The sequence below is a fragment of the Xenopus tropicalis genome, chromosome 5 (genome assembly GCF_000004195.4).
Source record: "Xenopus tropicalis strain Nigerian chromosome 5, UCB_Xtro_10.0, whole genome shotgun sequence".
Classification (NCBI taxonomy): domain Eukaryota; kingdom Metazoa; phylum Chordata; class Amphibia; order Anura; family Pipidae; genus Xenopus; species Xenopus tropicalis.
Genome location: NC_030681.2, coordinates 148,613,432 through 148,631,621, shown reverse-complemented (window position 1 = coordinate 148,631,621; position 18,190 = coordinate 148,613,432). Strand labels below are relative to the sequence as shown.

Genomic DNA, 18,190 nt, shown 5'->3' with positions numbered 1-18,190 from the left:
CCACCAATAATCCATCAATGGAGAACCGTGGAAATTCGCTGCAAAACCATGCCTGGTGAATTATTTTGCCTATCGCTATTGCTCAGGAGAAAAGATAAACTACTCAGTTGCTCAAATTACCATTTTCTTGTTTGGCTTTAACATATATTTCTTTTGAACACACAATCGCTCGAACATAGGACTCACTGTTAAACATGAGTATCCTTTGAAACTTGAAGTGCCTTACAAACATGGGAGTTCCCTTTAAATGTGGTAATGCCCCATAAATGGCCTTCAAAACCCATGTTGTTCTAGCAGTAAAGGTTTCATTCCAGCCCGGAAGGGAAAATAGAAATTGTGGTGAGCGTCACAATAACTATGTCTAATCTTCTGTGCACAAGTTAATTGGCATAATGAGTGGTATCAAGATTGAAAGTCTGATCATTTGCAATATGGGATCATACTTGGAAGAGGAGTTTCAAGGTGCCGCTGTGGTGGATGTGAGTGAATTGTCACTTAAGCTCAGGTTAGAGATCTAGAACAGTGATCCCCAACCAGTGGCTCGTGAGCAACATATTGCTCCCCAACCCCTTGGGTGTTGCTCCCAGAGTCCCCAGAGCAGGTTTTTTTTTAAATTCCTGGGTTGGTGGCAAGTTTTGGTTGAATAAAAACAAGATTTCCTACCAAATAAAGCCCCTGTAAGCTGATAGGGTGCATAGAGGCTGCCTAATAGCCAATCACAGCCCTTATTTGGCTCCTCCATGAACTTTTATGGTGCTCGTGTTGCTCCCCAAGTCTTTTTGCATTTGACTGTGGCTCACCAGTAAGAAAGTTTGGGGATCTAGAGCATCAAATTGCAAGTCTGGAATTGACTGGCAATATTTTGAGTCTCTTGCTCACTGAGCAGGACCTACTGTAGCTTGGATAGGTGTGCTGGTGGTGGAGAACAGCTTTAGGATGATGAAGCCAGTTGGGTAAGAGGAAGATAACCTAGTGTGGGAAGGAGGAAAGGAGAGGGTTATCCTGGGTTTGGCTAAAACCTGCCAAGATTGTTATTCCTTTCCAAAAAATATCTGTTCTTCAACAAGCCCATGCAATGGATTATAGAAAATGGGAACCCACTTGCTCGCTTTCTATAACCACTTGCTCGAGCAATAATAAATATAAGCCTCTGAGTGTCAAAATGTCCTGGCATAAAAATCAGTATTCCATTTGTACTGTAGGCTGGTGATGTTAATGGTTTACTTATGTAGCAGCAGAATTATGAAGCAATAGATTTAGCAAGTCTTTCCATTAAATTCCACAAGGGAAAGGTGATTTGCGTTTAAAAAACCCCAAACCTTGCTTATTGGCAGGGGCATGTGGGTTGATGAAATGAGTCAATTGCCCAGAGAGGTTGAGGACAAAAAAGACCAAGATTTGGTTCAGGATTCGGGCAAATTAGGGTTCGGATTTGGTTCACTATTCAGCCAAATCTTTGATGAAGAATTCTGGATTTGGCAGAATCCCAGTATAGTGGATTTGGTGCATCCCTAGTTGGGCTGAGTCTCTTGATCTTGCCATGTATCGTGTTGTCTCTAAACATAGGTGAAATTGGAAACATAACCTGTAGAATACTCATCATTAGCACAATTGTATTTATATATAAATTCTACGTTAAGGGACAATTACCACTGGCACGCTGTACAGAATTATTCTACTCAATTGAGCTTTTAGTGCTGTAGATCACTTACTTTTTTTGTTTTTTTTTAAGGCTTATCTATAGAAGATGTAGACTGTGATAGTGCATTATGGCTCAGCATGTTCCATCTGGAACCCAATATACTATGTGGAGCAATGACTGTCCGGTGTGTCTTCTACAACAAATTAGTATTCTTCTCAAATATCACTCTAACTGGTTTCGAAACTGAGCCCCCAGTTTAGGAACCACTTCCATAGGATTTACCTAAAAATCCCATTTTTAAGAATAAAGCACAAAGATTTTTTGAAGCAATGACTAGTAACTCACTCCAAGTCTAGTTCTTCTTTGCATCTGAAGATATTCTCTATATTAAATGTCAAGCCACTTTCAAAGTATGATGCAATATACTCTTCTACATTAGAAGCTCTTACCACAACCTTGTAGTTCTACAGTACTGCTATGCACACCTCCTACTGTATGAGCTCCTTAATAGTTGGCTTTAAAACGAGACTTTATATCCAAAAAACCCACTGCATGTTCTTCCTACACATGGCATAGACATTCAGGTTTCCTGCCCAGATATATCCAGTTACATCTCAGTAATGTCATCTATATTAACTAGTATACTCTCTTTCTTTACAGTACCAATGGCATTTGTTAGCAGACAATTGATAATTTGGCAGCCCACTATAATACATGACATAACAAATAGTCACATACAAATCCATAGTGGTGAATGGAGATGAGATCATTGATGAAACACAATGAAGCTTGGTGGAGTCTAAATGGACTTCAGATAGTCTATGCAGACAATACATCTGCATAGACATATAAGACCTCCTTACAGATGAATTAACAGTTGAGGATACAATAAAGCTCACTGACCATACATCAATCCATTGTTTTTCAGACCGTTGGGGTTGCTTTCTCCTTTTGTAGACCAACATTTATTTTGGTCCCCCTTTATTCAAAACTAGATTTTTTTACATTGCATATGAAGATTTTCATCCAGGTCATGGTATATCTAGTATAAATAAATCTAAAGCAACTGGACTAGTTGAACTGAAGAAGCTGCTCGGATGAGTAGCGAAACGTCTTCAATGATTACTTAGCAAGTCCAGTTGCTTTAGATTTATTTATACTAGATATTGTTTTGCATTGTTTTGAAGACAGTTGTGTAAAATGATTGTTGTATCATTAGATGGTTCTAAAAGTAAAACATCACTTATATCTAATGCTAAGTAGCTTTTGTGAGGGCTTCCCATGATATCTAGGATGGCAAATAAGCGGCTAAATATCACTACATGAGGCCTTCAGACTGATAACCTTTAGACCAGTGGTTCTCAACCTGTGGGTCAGGACCCCTTTGCGGGTCGAACGACCCTTTTACAGGGGTCGCCTAAGACCATCGGAAAACACATATTTCTGATGGTCTTAGGATTAAAGGGTCACGGCATTAGAAAGGTTGAGAACCACTGCTTTAGAATAATTTTACAAAATAATCTAGTAAAGCAAAGTTTAGTAATTGTGGAACTCACACAGCCACCACTACATGTTTCCCTAGCTGCAACCAGAGATGGAACTCCAGTTCTCAAACGTTTCTTATATCAAAGCAATGAGCTACTTGGAACTTTGTGTTCTTTAGTCTGTGTACAAGCAAGAACTTGGATGAACTGGACTGTTTGTAGCACATTTAGTTATACTGTAACTACATTTATTGCAGTCTCACAGTCCCAAAAATCTAAAATTCTAAAATGCCAAGGGGCAGGGCTTCCACACTTAAACCAGACAAATAACTGATAAAGTCAATATTTAATCATGCCATTTTATACTAAATAAAAAGCAGTCGTAGAGGTCAGAAAGGAGATTTTTGAGGAGCAAACAGCACACAACATTGGTGTATTCACAGGTAATTGATTACAGTTTTCATTATGTTTCATTCGCATTATTGGAAATAACTTCATAATTCAAGAGTAGGGTTTTATTGCTCTTACTTCCTATAGACATTTGGACATAGACTGTTCTGCAGAATGCATTAGTTAGTACAATATAAATGTCCTTCTTCTCATTTCAGGTTCCTCTAGTCATGGTCAGTTTTGAGCCAATCACTCTGTTCTTGGCAATTGTCATTTGCCTATTTTTGATATACCTTGTATATGGTGGGAAAGGAACCCCTCCAAACTTCCCCCCTGGACCAAAGCCATTACCCCTTATCGGAAATCTACATATAATAAACTTGAAGAAACCTTATATGACATTCATGGAGGTAAACAGAAACATATTTCATGAGAATGACTATTTACTGTAAGGAAATAGACTGAATATTCCATTTTGCACCAAAGGTTCCAATCATCTAAATCCCATTGCTCTTGTTAATACATGATAATGAAGATTCCACAAATACCACGTAGCTTGTTGACCAGCAAAGAGAGATTTTAGAAATTCCTGGTCAACATTTAGGCTTCTCAATGGCCTTGTGCTTCTACGAGCTTAGATCTCATGTTGTAACATAGTAACATAGTAAGTTGGGTTGAAAAAAGACATACGTCCATCAAGTTCAACCATAATGCCTATATATAACCTGCCTAACTACTAGTTGATCCAGAGGAAGGCAAAAAACCCCATCTGAAGCCTCTCTAATTTGCCGCAGAGGGGAAAAAATTCCTTCCTGACTCCAAGATGGCAATCGGACCAGTCCCTGGATCAACTAGTACTAAGAGCTATCTCCCATAACCCTGTATTCCCTCACTTGTACTGAGAGCTATCTCCCATAACCCTGTATTCCCTCACTTGTACTGAGAGCTATCTCCCATACCCCTGTATTCCCTCACTTGTACTGAGAGCTATCCCCCCTACCCCTGTATTCCCTCACTTGTACTGAGAGCTATCTCCCATACCCCTGTATTCCCTCACTTGTACTGAGAGCTATCTCCCCTACCCCTGTATTCCCTCACTTGTACTGAGAGCTATCTCCCATAACCCTGTATTCCCTCACTTGTACTGAGAGCTATCTCCCCTACCCCTGTATTCCCTCACTTGTACTGAGAGCTATCTCCCCTACCCCTGTATTCCCTCACTTGTACTGAGAGCTATCTCCCCTACTCCTGTATTCCCTCACTTGTACTGAGAGCTATCTCCCATACCCCTGTATTCCCTCACTTGTACTGAGAGCTATCCCCCCTACCCCTGTATTCCCTCACTTGTACTGAGAGCTATCTCCCCTACCCCTGTATTCCCTCACTTGTACTGAGAGCTATCTCCCCTACCCCTGTATTCCCTCACTTGTACTAAGAGCTATCTCCCATAACCGTGTATTCCCTCACTTGCTAAGAATCCATCCAGCCCCTTCTTAAAGTTATATAATGTATCAGCCAGCACGACTGATTCGGGGAGGGAATTCCACAACTTCACAGCTCTCACTGTAAAAAATCCTTTCCGAATGTTTAAATGGAACCTCCCTTCTTCTAAACGGAGTGGGTGCCCTCGTGTCCGTTGGAAGGACCTACTGGTAAATAAAACATTAGAAAGGTTATTATATGATCCCTTTATATATTTATACATAGTTATCATGTCACCTCTTAAGCGCCTCTTCTCCAGTGTAAACAGACCCAACTTGGCCAGTCTTTCCCCATAACTGAGACTTCCCATACCCTTTACCAGCTTAGTTGCCCTTCTCTGGACCCACTCTAACTCAGTAATGTCCCGTTTGAGCACTGGAGACCAAAACTGAACAGCATATTCTAGATGGGGCCTTACCAGCGCTCTGTAAAGGGGAAGGATAACCCCCTCCTCCCGTGAATCTATACCCCTTTTAATACAGCTCAAAACCTTGTTTGCCCTTGCAGCTGCTGCCTGGCATTGCTTGCTACAGCCAAGTTTATTATCTACAAGGACTCCAAGGTCCTTCTCCATTATGGATTTGCCTAGTGCAGTCCCATTAAGGGTATACGGGGCTTGCATATTTTTACATCCCAGGTGCATGACCTTACACTTATCCACATTAAATCTCATCTGCCACTTAGCTGCCCAGATTGCCAGTTGGTCAAGATCCTGCTGCAGGGATGTCACATCCTGGATAGAATTGACTGGGCTGCAGAGTTTTGTGTCATCTGCAAACACTGATACATTACTCATAATACCCTCCCCTAAGTCATTTATGAACAAATTAAACAAAAGTGGACCCAGTACAGAACCCTGAGGGACCCCACTGAGAACCTTACTCCAAGTAGAGAATGTGCCATTAACAACCACCCTCTGTACCCGATCCTGTAGCCAGTTTTCTATCCATGTGCAAACGACTTCACTAAGACCAATAGACCTTAGCTTAGAAAGCAGTCGTTTGTGGGGAACGGTATCAAATGCTTTGGCAAAATCCAAATAGATGATATCTACTGCATCCCCACTGTCCAGCTTCTTACTTACCTCATCATAAAAAGCAATTAAATTGGTCTGACATGACCTGTCCTTCATAAAGCCATGCTGATTACTGCTCATAATGCCATTCTCCACTACATAATTTTGAATGTGATCCCTTAACAAGCCTTCAAATAACTTGCCCACCACGGATGTCAAACTTACAGGCCTATAATTGCCAGGCTGAGATCTTACTCCCTTTTTAAATATGGGAATGACATTCGCCTTCTTCCAATCCCTAGGTACCATACCTGATGAAAGAGAGTCTGAGAATATCAGAAACAAGGGCCACTGCAATTCTGCCCCTAGCTCTCTCAGTACCCGAGGGGGTTTTCCATCTGGCCCAGGTGCCTTGTTTACATTTATCGTGTGTAACCCTTTAAGCACCATATCCTGTGCCAACCACTGTGTAGTTGGAGCTGAGGCAACAGTGCAGCTATTGGGTGGGACTTGGCCCACTGGCTCCTCTACTGTATACACAGAAGAAAAGAACTGGTTAAGCACATCTGCCTTTTCTGTATCCGCTGTAACCATATTGTTACTATAACTTAATGGGGCCACACCCTCAACCTGCATCTTGCAAAGGCATGTTGTGCCTTTGGCTTATTTTTTGTAAATAGGCATTGGGAGTAAGAGAGATAATCCTTGGGCAGAAGACTTGACCATCTGCCCTTGTACATTAGGTAGTCTACAGCAGCTGCATAGAGCAACAGAAATGCTGTAAATATGACCCTTTTCATGCAGGTGGTAGATACCATTAATAACACCATGCAAAAGACCTACTGCCCAAAATGTTGAAATTGCCTACAAGATTTGGTGTTCTGACCTAGCTATGACCATCAGGCCCCTTGTGTTGGCTTTTGACTTGCTGTTTAGAAGGAATTAGATTGTAAGCTCTTTTGGGCAGGGCTCTCTTCCCCTCTTGTATCGGTTATTGGTTGCTTTATATGTTACTCTGTGTGTCTCCTTGTAGATTGTAAGCTCTTTTGGGCAGGGCTCCCTTCCCCTCTTGTATCAGTTATTGGTTGCTTTATATGTTACTCTGTGTGTCTCCTTGTAGAGTGTAAGCTCTTTTGGGCAGGGCTCTCTTCACCTCTTGTATCGGTTATTGATTGCTTTATATGTTACTCTGTATGTCTCCTTGTAGATTGTAAGCTCTTTTGGGCAGGGCCCTCTTCCCCTCTTGTATCGGTTACTGGTTGCTTTATATGTTACTCTGTATGTCTCCTTGTAGAGTGTAAGCTCTTTTGGGCAGGGCTCTCTTCACCTCTTGTATCGGTTATTGATTGCTTTATATGTTACTCTGTATGTCTCCTTGTAGATTGTAAGCTCTTTTGGGCAGGGCTCTCTTCCCCTCTTGTATCGGTTACTGGTTGCTTTATATGCTACTCTGTATATCTCCTTGTAGACTGTAAGCTCTTTTGGGCAGGGCTCTCTTCCCCTCTTGTATCGGTTATTGGTTGCTTTATATATTACTCTGTATGTCTCCTTGTAGACTGTAAGCTCTTTTGGGCAGGGCTCTCTTCCCCTCTTGTATCGGTTATTGGTTGCTTTATAGATTACTCTGTATGTCTCCTTGTAGAGTGTAAGCTCTTTTGGGCAGGGCTCTCTTCCCCTCTTGTATCGGTTACTGGTTGCTTTATATGTTACTCTGTATGTCTCCTTGTAGACTGTAAGCTCTTTTGGGCAGGGCTCTCTTCCCCTCTTGTATCGGTTATTGGTTGCTTTATATATTACTCTGTATGTCTCCTTGTAGAGTGTAAGCTCTTTTGGGCAGGGCTCTCTTCCCCTCTTGTATCGGTTATTGATTGCTTTATATATTACTCTGTATGTCTCCTTGTAGAGTGTAAGCTCTTTTGGGCAGGGCTCTCTTCCCCTCTTGTATCGGTTATTGATTGCTTTATATGTTACTCTGTATGTCTCCTTGTAGAGTGTAAGCTCTTTTGGGCAGGGCCCTCTTCACCTCTTGTATCGGTTATTGGTTGCTTTATATGTTACTCTGTATGCCCAATGTATGAAACCCACTTATTGTACAGCGCTGCGGGATATGTTGGCGCTTTATAAATAAATGTTAATAATAATAATTATTATTATTATAATTATATTTACTACTGGCATGGCATCTGTTATCCGGAAACCCGGTATCCAGAAAGCTCCGAATTACGGAAAGCCTGTCTCCCATAGCCTTCATTTTAATCAAATAATTCAGATTTTTTACATTGATTTCCTTTTTCTCTGTAAAACTAAAACAGAGCTTTGCATTTGATGCCAGCTATGATATAATTAATCCTTACTGGATGCAAAATAATCCTATTGGGTTTAATTCATGTTTTATTGATTTTTTAGTAGACTTATGGTATGAAGATTCAAATTTCAGAAAGTCCCCTTATCCAGAATACCCTTGGTCCCGAGCATTCTGGATAACAGGTCCAATACCTGTACTAGCATTTAACATCAAGTTGGCCAAAATACCCACAAAGAATGAGGACATTAGATGATGTGGAAGGGGCAAGGGTTTGCACTCATATAATTAATTGTCTATAAATGACATATAAGTAATATCTGAAAACTATTTCATCTATTTATTGCCTTTTAAATTCTCACTTTACAGCTTGGGAAAAAGTACGGATCAGTATTCCGTGTGCAGTTGGGTACAGAGAAGGTGGTTGTTCTGTGCGGGTATGACGCAGTGAAAGACGCTCTGATTAACCATGCCGAGGAGTTCTCAGACCGGCCCATCATAGAAACGTTTCATAGAAGATCAAATGGACATGGTAACTACATTTAAACTACATTTTTCTAAATATAGTTTGTCTTTTGGTTTCTGACTATATATTTCCAGTGCACCTATTTTCTATGCAGGTATTACTTTTTCTCACGGTGAAAACTGGAAAGTGATGAGAAGATTTACAATTGCGACACTGAGAGACTTTGGCATGGGGAAGAGAACTATAGAGGACAGAATTAATGAGGAATGTCATTCCCTGGTGGAAACATTTCAATCCTACAAAGGTTAGATCTGAATTATAACATACAGTGCGTGTATTGCATGTTTTACACAAACTATAAGGGCCCATTGTCGGGTATATGTATTAAGTTCTGAAGTTATATAGCTATGAATTATTCATATTAAAGTTATGGTAATGTATATGTGTAATGTTTAATAAAATAATCAATTATAATATGCCTCCCATTGGATAAGCTGGGAATCTTGAACAATTCTATAATTAGGAGAGAAGAAGCATAGGAAGTGCCTTTTACTAAATATAGTATAGAGTCACCAATAGGCTCAGAGTCACTGCAACCAATAGGCTCAGAGTCACTGCAACCAATAGGCTCAGAGTCACTGCAACCAATAGACTCAGAGTCACTGCAACCAATAGGCTCAGAGTCACTGCAACCAATAGACTCAGAGTCACTGCAACCAATAGACTCAGAGTCACTGCAACCAATAGACTCAGAGTCACTGCAACCAATAGACTCAGAGTCACTGCAACCAATAGGCTCGGAGTCACTGCAACCAATAGGCTCAGAGTCACTGCAACCAATAGGCTCAGAGTCACTGCAACCAATAGGCTCAGAGTCACTGCAACCAATAGGCTCAGAGTCACTGCAATCAATAGGCTCAGAGTCACTGCAACCAATAGGCTCAGAGTCACTGCAACCAATAGGCTCAGAGTCACTGCAACCAATAGGCTCAGAGTCACTGCAACCAATAGGCTCAGAGTCACTGCAACCAATAGGCTCAGAGTCACTGCAACCAATAGACTCAGAGTCACTGCAACCAATAGACTCAGAGTCACTGCAACCAATAGGCTCAGAGTCACTGCAACCAATAGGCTCAGAGTCACTGCAACCAATAGGCTCAGAGTCACTGCAACATGTTGCTCCCCAACCCTTTTGATGTTGCTCCCAGTGGCCTCAAAGTAGGTGCCATTTTTACATTTCTGGCTTGGAGACAAGTTTTGGGAGCACAGAGACACAGTTTTACCCCAAGCAGAACCTCAGTCACATGGGGCTACCAAATAGCCGATCACCGCCCTGAGCAGATCACCAAAACTTTTTATATCCAAGTGTGGCTCACAAGGAAAAAAGGCTGGGGATCCCTGGCTTAAGATCCCTTGGGGATCTTAAGCTTGAGTAGTGTACAGTATATAGGGCATTATGTACAAATTAATACTTTCCTGCTTTATTTCTTAGGAAACATGTATGTATTATGTAGTTTGTTATACAGGTATCGGACCCCTTATCTGGAAACCCATTAACCAGAAAGTCCGAATTACGGAAGTTCATCTCCCATAGACTCCATTTTAATCAAATAATTCACACTTTTCAAAATGGTTTCCTTTTTCTCTGTAATAATAAAACAGTACCTGTACTTGATCCCAACTAAGATATAATTACCCCTTATTGGGGGCAGAACAGTCCTATTGGGTTTATTTCATGGTTAAATGATTCCCTTTTCTCTGTAATAATAAAACAGTACCTGTACTTGATCCCAACTAATCCTTATTGGAGCCAAAACAATCCCATTGGGTTTAATTGCTGTTTAAATATTTTTTTTAGCAGACTTAAGGTAGGAGATCTGAATTACGGAAAGACCCCTTATCCGGAAAACCCCAGGTCCCAAGCAGTCTGGATAACGGGTCCCATACCTGTATATTCCATTGCTATAATTGCAGGAGAGCCATTTGAGACCAACTTGATAATGAACGCCGCAGTAGCCAACATCATCGTATCTATTCTGCTTGGCCATCGCTTTGAATATCAGGATCCAACCCTTCTGAAGCTCATTGGCTTATCAAATGAAATGGTCAGGATTCTGGGGAGTCCTATAGTTTTGGTGAGGCACTTCTTTTTGCAATATAACAAGACATTTTGCACAGTCCAGTAGGAGTGATACTAATTTTCTTTCAGTCCAGGGAATTGAGAAAGTAAGATTAGGAGTGAGAGGAGGGAATTTGTTGGGCCTCTTGGCTAGAGGGGAAGTGTTCTAGGTTTTTCAGTTTCATACACGCTTACCTTTGGGCCTTAACTATGAGTTTGATTGTTACGGACTGTATGTATAGGAGCCTGAAACTGCCAGGAATAACCTCTTAGGTGAGGCAGGAGAGCCCTGTTCACCGACGCCTTTTTGGGGCCCTGGACATTCTGCGGTGGGATTGACAGGGATCCCATCACGGCCAAGGTTATGGCCAAGGTTATTTACAGAAATGCGATACAGAAGGGATCAGACGGAATCAAAGCCAGGCAAGGGTCAGTGGCAGGCAGCGAAGAGTAGCAAATCAGAAGTCAGGCAAGGAGTCAAAACCAGTAGATCAATCACAAATAGAGCTTAGCTAGGAACCAGGTACACAGAACCAGCTTGGGCAATTGAAACAAGCAGAGAACTGGTTTTAAATTCAAATTTGGCGCCAAAAGTGATGTCAGAATGCCCGCCGACGTCACGACACAGCCCCGCGTTATTGCGTGTTATGGAACGTGCTGAGGATGGACTTGCCGGGGGCGCACCTACATGGAGGAGCCCGGGGACAATGTTACAATGGCTTTACTGTTTTTTTATATATTTCTTTAGATATTATTTATTAGGTCTTTTATTGGAATATTGATTTAAGTAATTTAATGAGGCCATTAGGAGCAGTGCAACACTCGAATAGATCTTCTACTATTTAATATTGCTAATTCTAGTGTAGGTATTGTATTAAGCTCAATTTATACTGATTAAGGGAGTGCTGATTTAATGTAGGGATTATTGGCATAAAGTGTATCGAGATTTCCATTAATATATTATTGATTTATATGAAGTACATATAGCTTTACATAATACAGAACCCTGTAAATGAATCAGTTTAACATTATGCATAACATTGAGGGGAGTGGTGCCTCTCTCTGACAGGGACACAACAGCCTATTACTAAGTACCAGAAGGGTACGAAATGCGTAAGGCGGAACATTACGGGGTCTGTATGTTTTTTTAACGTTATTAATATGGTTTAGTATCCTATTACAAGATTTCCTACCAAATAAAGCCCCTGTAAGCTGATAGGGTGCATAGAGGCCCCTAATAGCCAATCACAGCCCTTATTTGGCACCTCCATGAACTTTTATGGTGCTTGTGTTGCTCCCCAAGTCTTTGTACATTTGACTGTGGCTCACGAGTAAGAAAGGTTGGGGACCTCTGATCTATTCATTCAGCCTTCCATGGCCAGGGTTTGTGCCCCAATTATTTAGGCAGTTTAGGTAGCAAAGCTCTGAATACCTATTTGCCCAAAGAGAAGGAGCAGGGGACCTTATTCTGATGACCTGGTAGAGGAAAAAAAATGGGTAAAATTGCTACTCCTAAAAGGAGGATTGAAATTTTGGATTCCAAGATTACCTTGGTACTATGGCTAAATTACTAACATTACATTGTACGCCTATACACCAGTGATCCCCAGTGACTCAGAGGGAACATGTTGCTCCCCAACCCCTTGGATGTTGCTCTCAGTGCCCCCAAACCAGGGAGTTATTTTTGAATTCCTGACTTGGGGGCAAGTTTTGGTTGAATAAAAACAAGATTTCCTACCAAATAAAGCCCCTGTAAGCTGATAGGGTGCATAGAGGCCCCTAATAGCCAATCACAGCCCTTATTTGACTCCTCCATGAACTTTTATGGTGCTTGTGTTGCTCTCCAAGTCTTTTTATATTTGACTGTGGCTCACGAGTAGGAAAGGTTGGGGATCCCTGCTGTAGGAAATGTAGGGTTCAAGATGAACTCTATTTATATAGAAACGTATTTGAACACTTATTAAAATGCCATCATTGCCATTTCTTTCTGCAAGCTATACAATGCATATCCATCCGTGATGAAATGGTTACCTGGGAGTCACCATAATGTTATAAAGAACACTCAGAAATCTCATACGTTTATTAAAGAAACATTTACTGAACACAAGGCTCAACTGGACATAAACGACCAAAGAGATTTCATTGATGCCTTCCTTGCCAAGCAAAGTGAGGTAAGGGTAATCATTTTTGTGGACAAGGGCTAATTGTATAGCTCATTACAGGGTGCCTAAATGTTATTTTATGTGGCAACTACAGTATATATTGGCACCTAATATAGGCACAAGTCTGCTGTGCTTATTGATTCAATGCCTACTGAAAACCTTAGAATTACAGAACAGGATGTGGTTCACACACCAATTTGAACTTATCTGGACAACCTATGGACATATATACAGGTATCAGGCCCCTTATCCAGAAACCCATTATCCAGAAAGTTCCGAATCACAGAAAGGCCATCTCCCATAGACTCAATTTTAATCAAATAATTCACATTTTTAAAAATGATTTCCTTTTTCTCTGTAGGAATAAAACAGTACATTTTATTTGATCCCAACTAAGATATAATTACCCCCTATTGGGTTTATTTAATGGTTAAATGATTCCCTTTTCTCTGTAATAATAAAACAGTACCTATACTTGATCCCAACTAAGATATAATTACCCCTTATTGGGGGCAGAACAGCCCTATTGGGTTTATTTCATGGTTAAATGATTCCCTTTTCTCTGTAATAATAAAACAGTACCTATACTTGATCCCAACTAAGATATAATTACCCCTTATTGGGGGCAGAACAGCCCTATTGGGTTTATTTCATGGTTAAATGATTCCCTTTTCTCTGTAATAATAAAACAGTACCTGTACTTGATCCCAACTAAGATATAATTACCCCTTATTGGGGGCAGAACAGCCCTATTGGGTTTATTTCATGGTTAAATGATTCCCTTTTCTCTGTAATAATAAAACAGTACCTGTACTTGATCCCAACTAAGATATAATTACCCCTTATTGGGGGCAGAACAGCCCTATTGGGTTTATTTAATGGTTAAATGATTCCCTTTTCTCTGTAATAATAAAACAGTACCTGTACTTGATCCCAACTAAGATATAATTACCCCTTATTGGGGGCAGAACAGTCCTATTGGGTTTAATTTAATTGCCATAGTAAAATATAAAACCATAACAAACCTTTACTCAGGTCAGTTCTGTGTAGATATCTTTCTAGGGAAGATTCTCTTAGCTGTAATGGTCTGGTAGGAAACTGGACAGAAAAAGCTTGTCTAAGTTGTAAACGGAAGGGAAATACAAAGCTGGGGGAACCTCCCTTTTTCCCAATGTCATTTAATGTTTTAATACCTTTATCTGCCCATAGACTAATCTTAAGCACTACAGAAAAGTGGGTGAGTGAGGAATTTCCCCATAAAGGAGTCAGAGAGGACCATATTTGTGGGGATCTTTGAAAAACTGTATTCACCGTAAGCATCAGAGTAGTAATGCGGTAATTACGTGAGGGACCTCTGTACGGGAGTCTGGCTAATGCTCCTAAAGAGTACATCACAGCCAGGTTAACTGTGGCCGGCGTCAACCACCAATGAACATAGACCTGCTGGCTCGGCCAGAAGAAGAGTTTACAATCTGGTAGCGCCAACCCTCCTTTAGTGCTGGGTGCCTGTAGGATTTTCATATTGAGACACAGGTGTGCATCAGCCCAGAGACACCACTGATTATTTTATTAAGGCAATTAAACCATTGGGCTTATTGGGGGATTACTGGGGAGTTCTGGAAGACATAATTTAATTTGGGGAGAATTACCATTTTGAGTAGGTTTATCCTACCTGGGAGAGTGAGGGGGAGGTCCTGCCATACATAGATTCTAGAGACCACACCCTGTACAATTGGTGTGGTCTCAAATTTAGTAAAATCTTTGTTAACTATTATCAGTAGGTATTTAAAACTGGGTACCACCTGACGTTACTCAATATATGATTGTGGAACACTGGGAAGGGGATCTATTGGAAAAAATAACCGATTTATTCTTGTTGACTTGGAGGCCAGAGAATGATTCAAAGGCTGAGAACACCCGCAATAGTTCTGTCAGGGCCACGGTGGGATTAGCCAGATAAATAAGCATGTCATCTGCATCAACGTTTTCTTCAATGGAATGTAGTCCTAGCCCTTCTATCACTGTTGACACCCGAAGTAGAGTGTCCAGTGGCTCAATTGCTAGGGCAAACAGCATTGGGGATAGGAGGCATGCCGTCAATAAATTCCATCAATATCTACAATGACTGCTTCCATTATAGAATTTTTAGGTTTTTACTGGCAAAGAACTCAAACTACTAATTTGGCAAAGTTCAGTGAGAATTTAGTTTGAATCTCCTTGCAAAAACTCACATGTTACCCTGGCCAGTGGCCCAACACAACAACTTAATAGCATTTATCATCATAACTCCATTAGACATGTATTTGAAGGCCTTTTATTTAATATCTACTCTGTGCATTTCAGGAAAAGCCAAATCCTGGACTGTTTTTTCACAATGAGAATCTAGTATCACTTGTAGATGGTTTATTTGTTGCTGGAATGGAAACCACCTCAACAACACTGCGATGGGGCCTCCTGTTAATGATGAAATATCCAGAAATTCAAAGTAAGTGATTGTTTCAATTCCAGCCATAATTTTAGTATATATTGAAGTATGTATATCAGTAACTTTTCACAAGCATGTCCATAACCATCTCCCTCAAGCTTTAATGCCACATAGCCATCTCCCGCAAGCTTTCATGCCACATACTCATCTCCCACAAGCTTTCATGCCACATAGCCATCTCCCACAAGCTTTCATGCCACATAGCCATCTCCCACAAGCTTTCATGCCACATAGCCATCACCCACAAGCTTTCATGCCATATAGCCATCTCCCACAGGCTTACTGTCCATCTCACTGTAGAGTGATTTACTTTTTTTGCTCATTATGACAGAGAAGGTCCAAGATGAAATCAACAAAGTGATTGGATCAGCTCAGCCTCAAACAGAGCATAGAAAACAAATGCCCTATACTGATGCCGTTATCAATGAGATTCAGAGATTTGCAGACATTATTCCTGCTAACCTTCCCCATGCAACAACTAAGGATGTCACTTTCAGGGGCTATTTTATTCCAAAGGTGAGAATTTTTCATAACAGTCAAATTAACTGAACTTTGTGTTTTTCTTGAAGATGTTTTGCCAGTCATCCAGCTGGATTTCTCAAGTCAGAATCCAACTGGCTTTCTCAAGTCAGAATCCAACTGGCTTTCTCAAGTCAGAATCCAACTGGCTTTCTCTAATCAGAATCCAACTGGCTTTCTCTAATCAGAATCCAACTGGCTTTCTCAAGTCAGAATCCAACTGGCTTTCTCAAGTCAGAATCCAACTGGCTTTCTCAAGTCAGAATCCAACTGGCTTTCTCAAGTCAGAATCCAACTAGCTTTGTCAAGTCAGAATCCAACTGGCTTTCTCAAGTCAGAATCCAACTGGCTTTTTCAAGTCAGAATCCAACTGGCTTTCTCAAGTCAGAATCCAACTGGCTTTCTCAAGTCAGAATCCAACTGGCTTTCTCAAGTCAGAATCCAACTGGCTTTCTCAAGTCAGAATCCAACTGGCTTTCTCAAGTCAGAACCCAACTGGCTTTCTCAAATCAGAATCCAACTGGCTTTCTCAAGTCAGAATCCGACTGGCTTTCTCAAGTCAGAATCCAACTGGCTTTCTCAAGTCAGAATCCAACTGGCTTTCTCAAGTCAGAATCCAACTGGCTTTCTCAAGTCAGAACCCAACTGGCTTTCTCAAATCAGAATCCAACTGGCTTTCTCAAGTCAGAATCCGACTGGCTTTCTCAAGTCAGAATCCGACTGGCTTTCTCAATTCAGTTGGATGACTGGCAAAATACAGCAAGTGCAGTTGATTTGACTTATTACTACAGATATACCATGACCTGGATGAATGAGAATCTTCACAAACATACTTGGAAACATAAGCCACTTTGGTTCGTGTTTAACACAGAATAACTAAACTCATTTAACTCACTTATCCCATTTAACACAGAAGTCCCATCTAATTAAGGAGTTGCCTTACGTAAACAATGGTGCTCTTTGAAAGGTTAAAAGTGCTAAATGAGTTTTACGTGACTTAAGATAACACAGTTTCTTCAGTTTATCTTGGGTTATGAGGCATTTAACTCACAAATCCAAGTAGCTTCATCTGCAGCTTACTATAATTATTATTCCCACCTTTATTTTAGGGAACCCAAGTGATCCCAATGCTGACTTCCGTTCTACGGGATAAGGCTTACTTTGAAAGACCATATGAATTTTACCCTCAACATTTCCTTGACTCCAAAGGAAACTTTGTAAAGAATGAGGCCTTCCTTCCCTTCTCAGCAGGTACTGTGTCTACTATTCCAGTTACAGGTTCAGCCTATCCACAGAAATGAGCAAATCAATTCAAACATTTATTATCCAATCTGTGTTGAAATAATTGGTTTGCATCAAAAGGATTACTTTTATAAAGACCTTATATTGCCTCAAAATAAGTCAGGAGTTTTGACTGTATGCAAAGGCTATAATTCCTTTGATTCCCCCTAGACCCAAGTGATACAGTCAGGTTGTGAGCCATAGTGTGAGCCACTGTCTATTTGAGTCTCAACAGATTTCTGAGCTTCCTTCATAAAAGAGGCTAGCCTTGCTGGTATCGGCCTTTGTGGAATGATAATTAAATGGTACAGATATCATCACTGATGTTTCTAAATCTGCTTGTTTTAGGAAAAAGAAGTTGTGCCGGAGAGACGTTGGCCAAGATGGAACTCTTCCTGTTCTTCACAAACCTTCTGCAGAACTTCACATTCCAGCCCCCTCCTGGACAGGACCTCAACTTAACCACTACAGGAGGGTTTACGTCAGTTCCTGTGGTTCATAAGATCTGTGCCTTGTCTCGCAACTAAGACTCAAAGCTAAACTAAAGGTCTTGGTGATAAAATATTTTATATCATGATGTGTATAAAAAAGTATTGTCTAATGAAGATAAAAAGAAGCTAAAATCTATTTATGACACATCATTTTTTAATTGCATGCGTAGCAACCTAATATTCTGTGCTTTGTAGCTTTTTATATATATTAAAGGGATTCTGTTATCATTTTGTAATTTTTTTTAAATTATCTTTATATACAATGCATATGGTGAGCATAATTTTCCAGAAAATAAAATTTGAATTTGCAAATTAGTTTATTGGAATTTCTATTTTATTGTGCAGGCTGCCA

The 18,190-nt window shown here is 40.5% G+C and overlaps 1 protein-coding gene across 1 annotated transcript; it reads left to right on the top strand.

Annotated features, from left to right (window-relative positions):
* The first annotated feature begins 3,476 nt into the window (after window positions 1–3,476).
* On the top strand, window positions 3,477–18,063 carry LOC100124950. Its single transcript, XM_031903023.1, has 10 exons — window positions 3,477–3,569; window positions 3,735–3,926; window positions 8,685–8,847; window positions 8,936–9,085; window positions 10,756–10,916; window positions 12,895–13,071; window positions 15,406–15,547; window positions 15,879–16,063; window positions 17,176–17,317; window positions 17,696–18,063. Exons 2-10 carry the CDS (start codon window positions 3,747–3,749, stop codon window positions 17,872–17,874), a joined length of 1,479 nt encoding a protein of 492 aa, XP_031758883.1. The 5' UTR covers window positions 3,477–3,569; window positions 3,735–3,746; the 3' UTR covers window positions 17,875–18,063.
* Window positions 18,064–18,190: the final 127 nt, after the last annotated feature.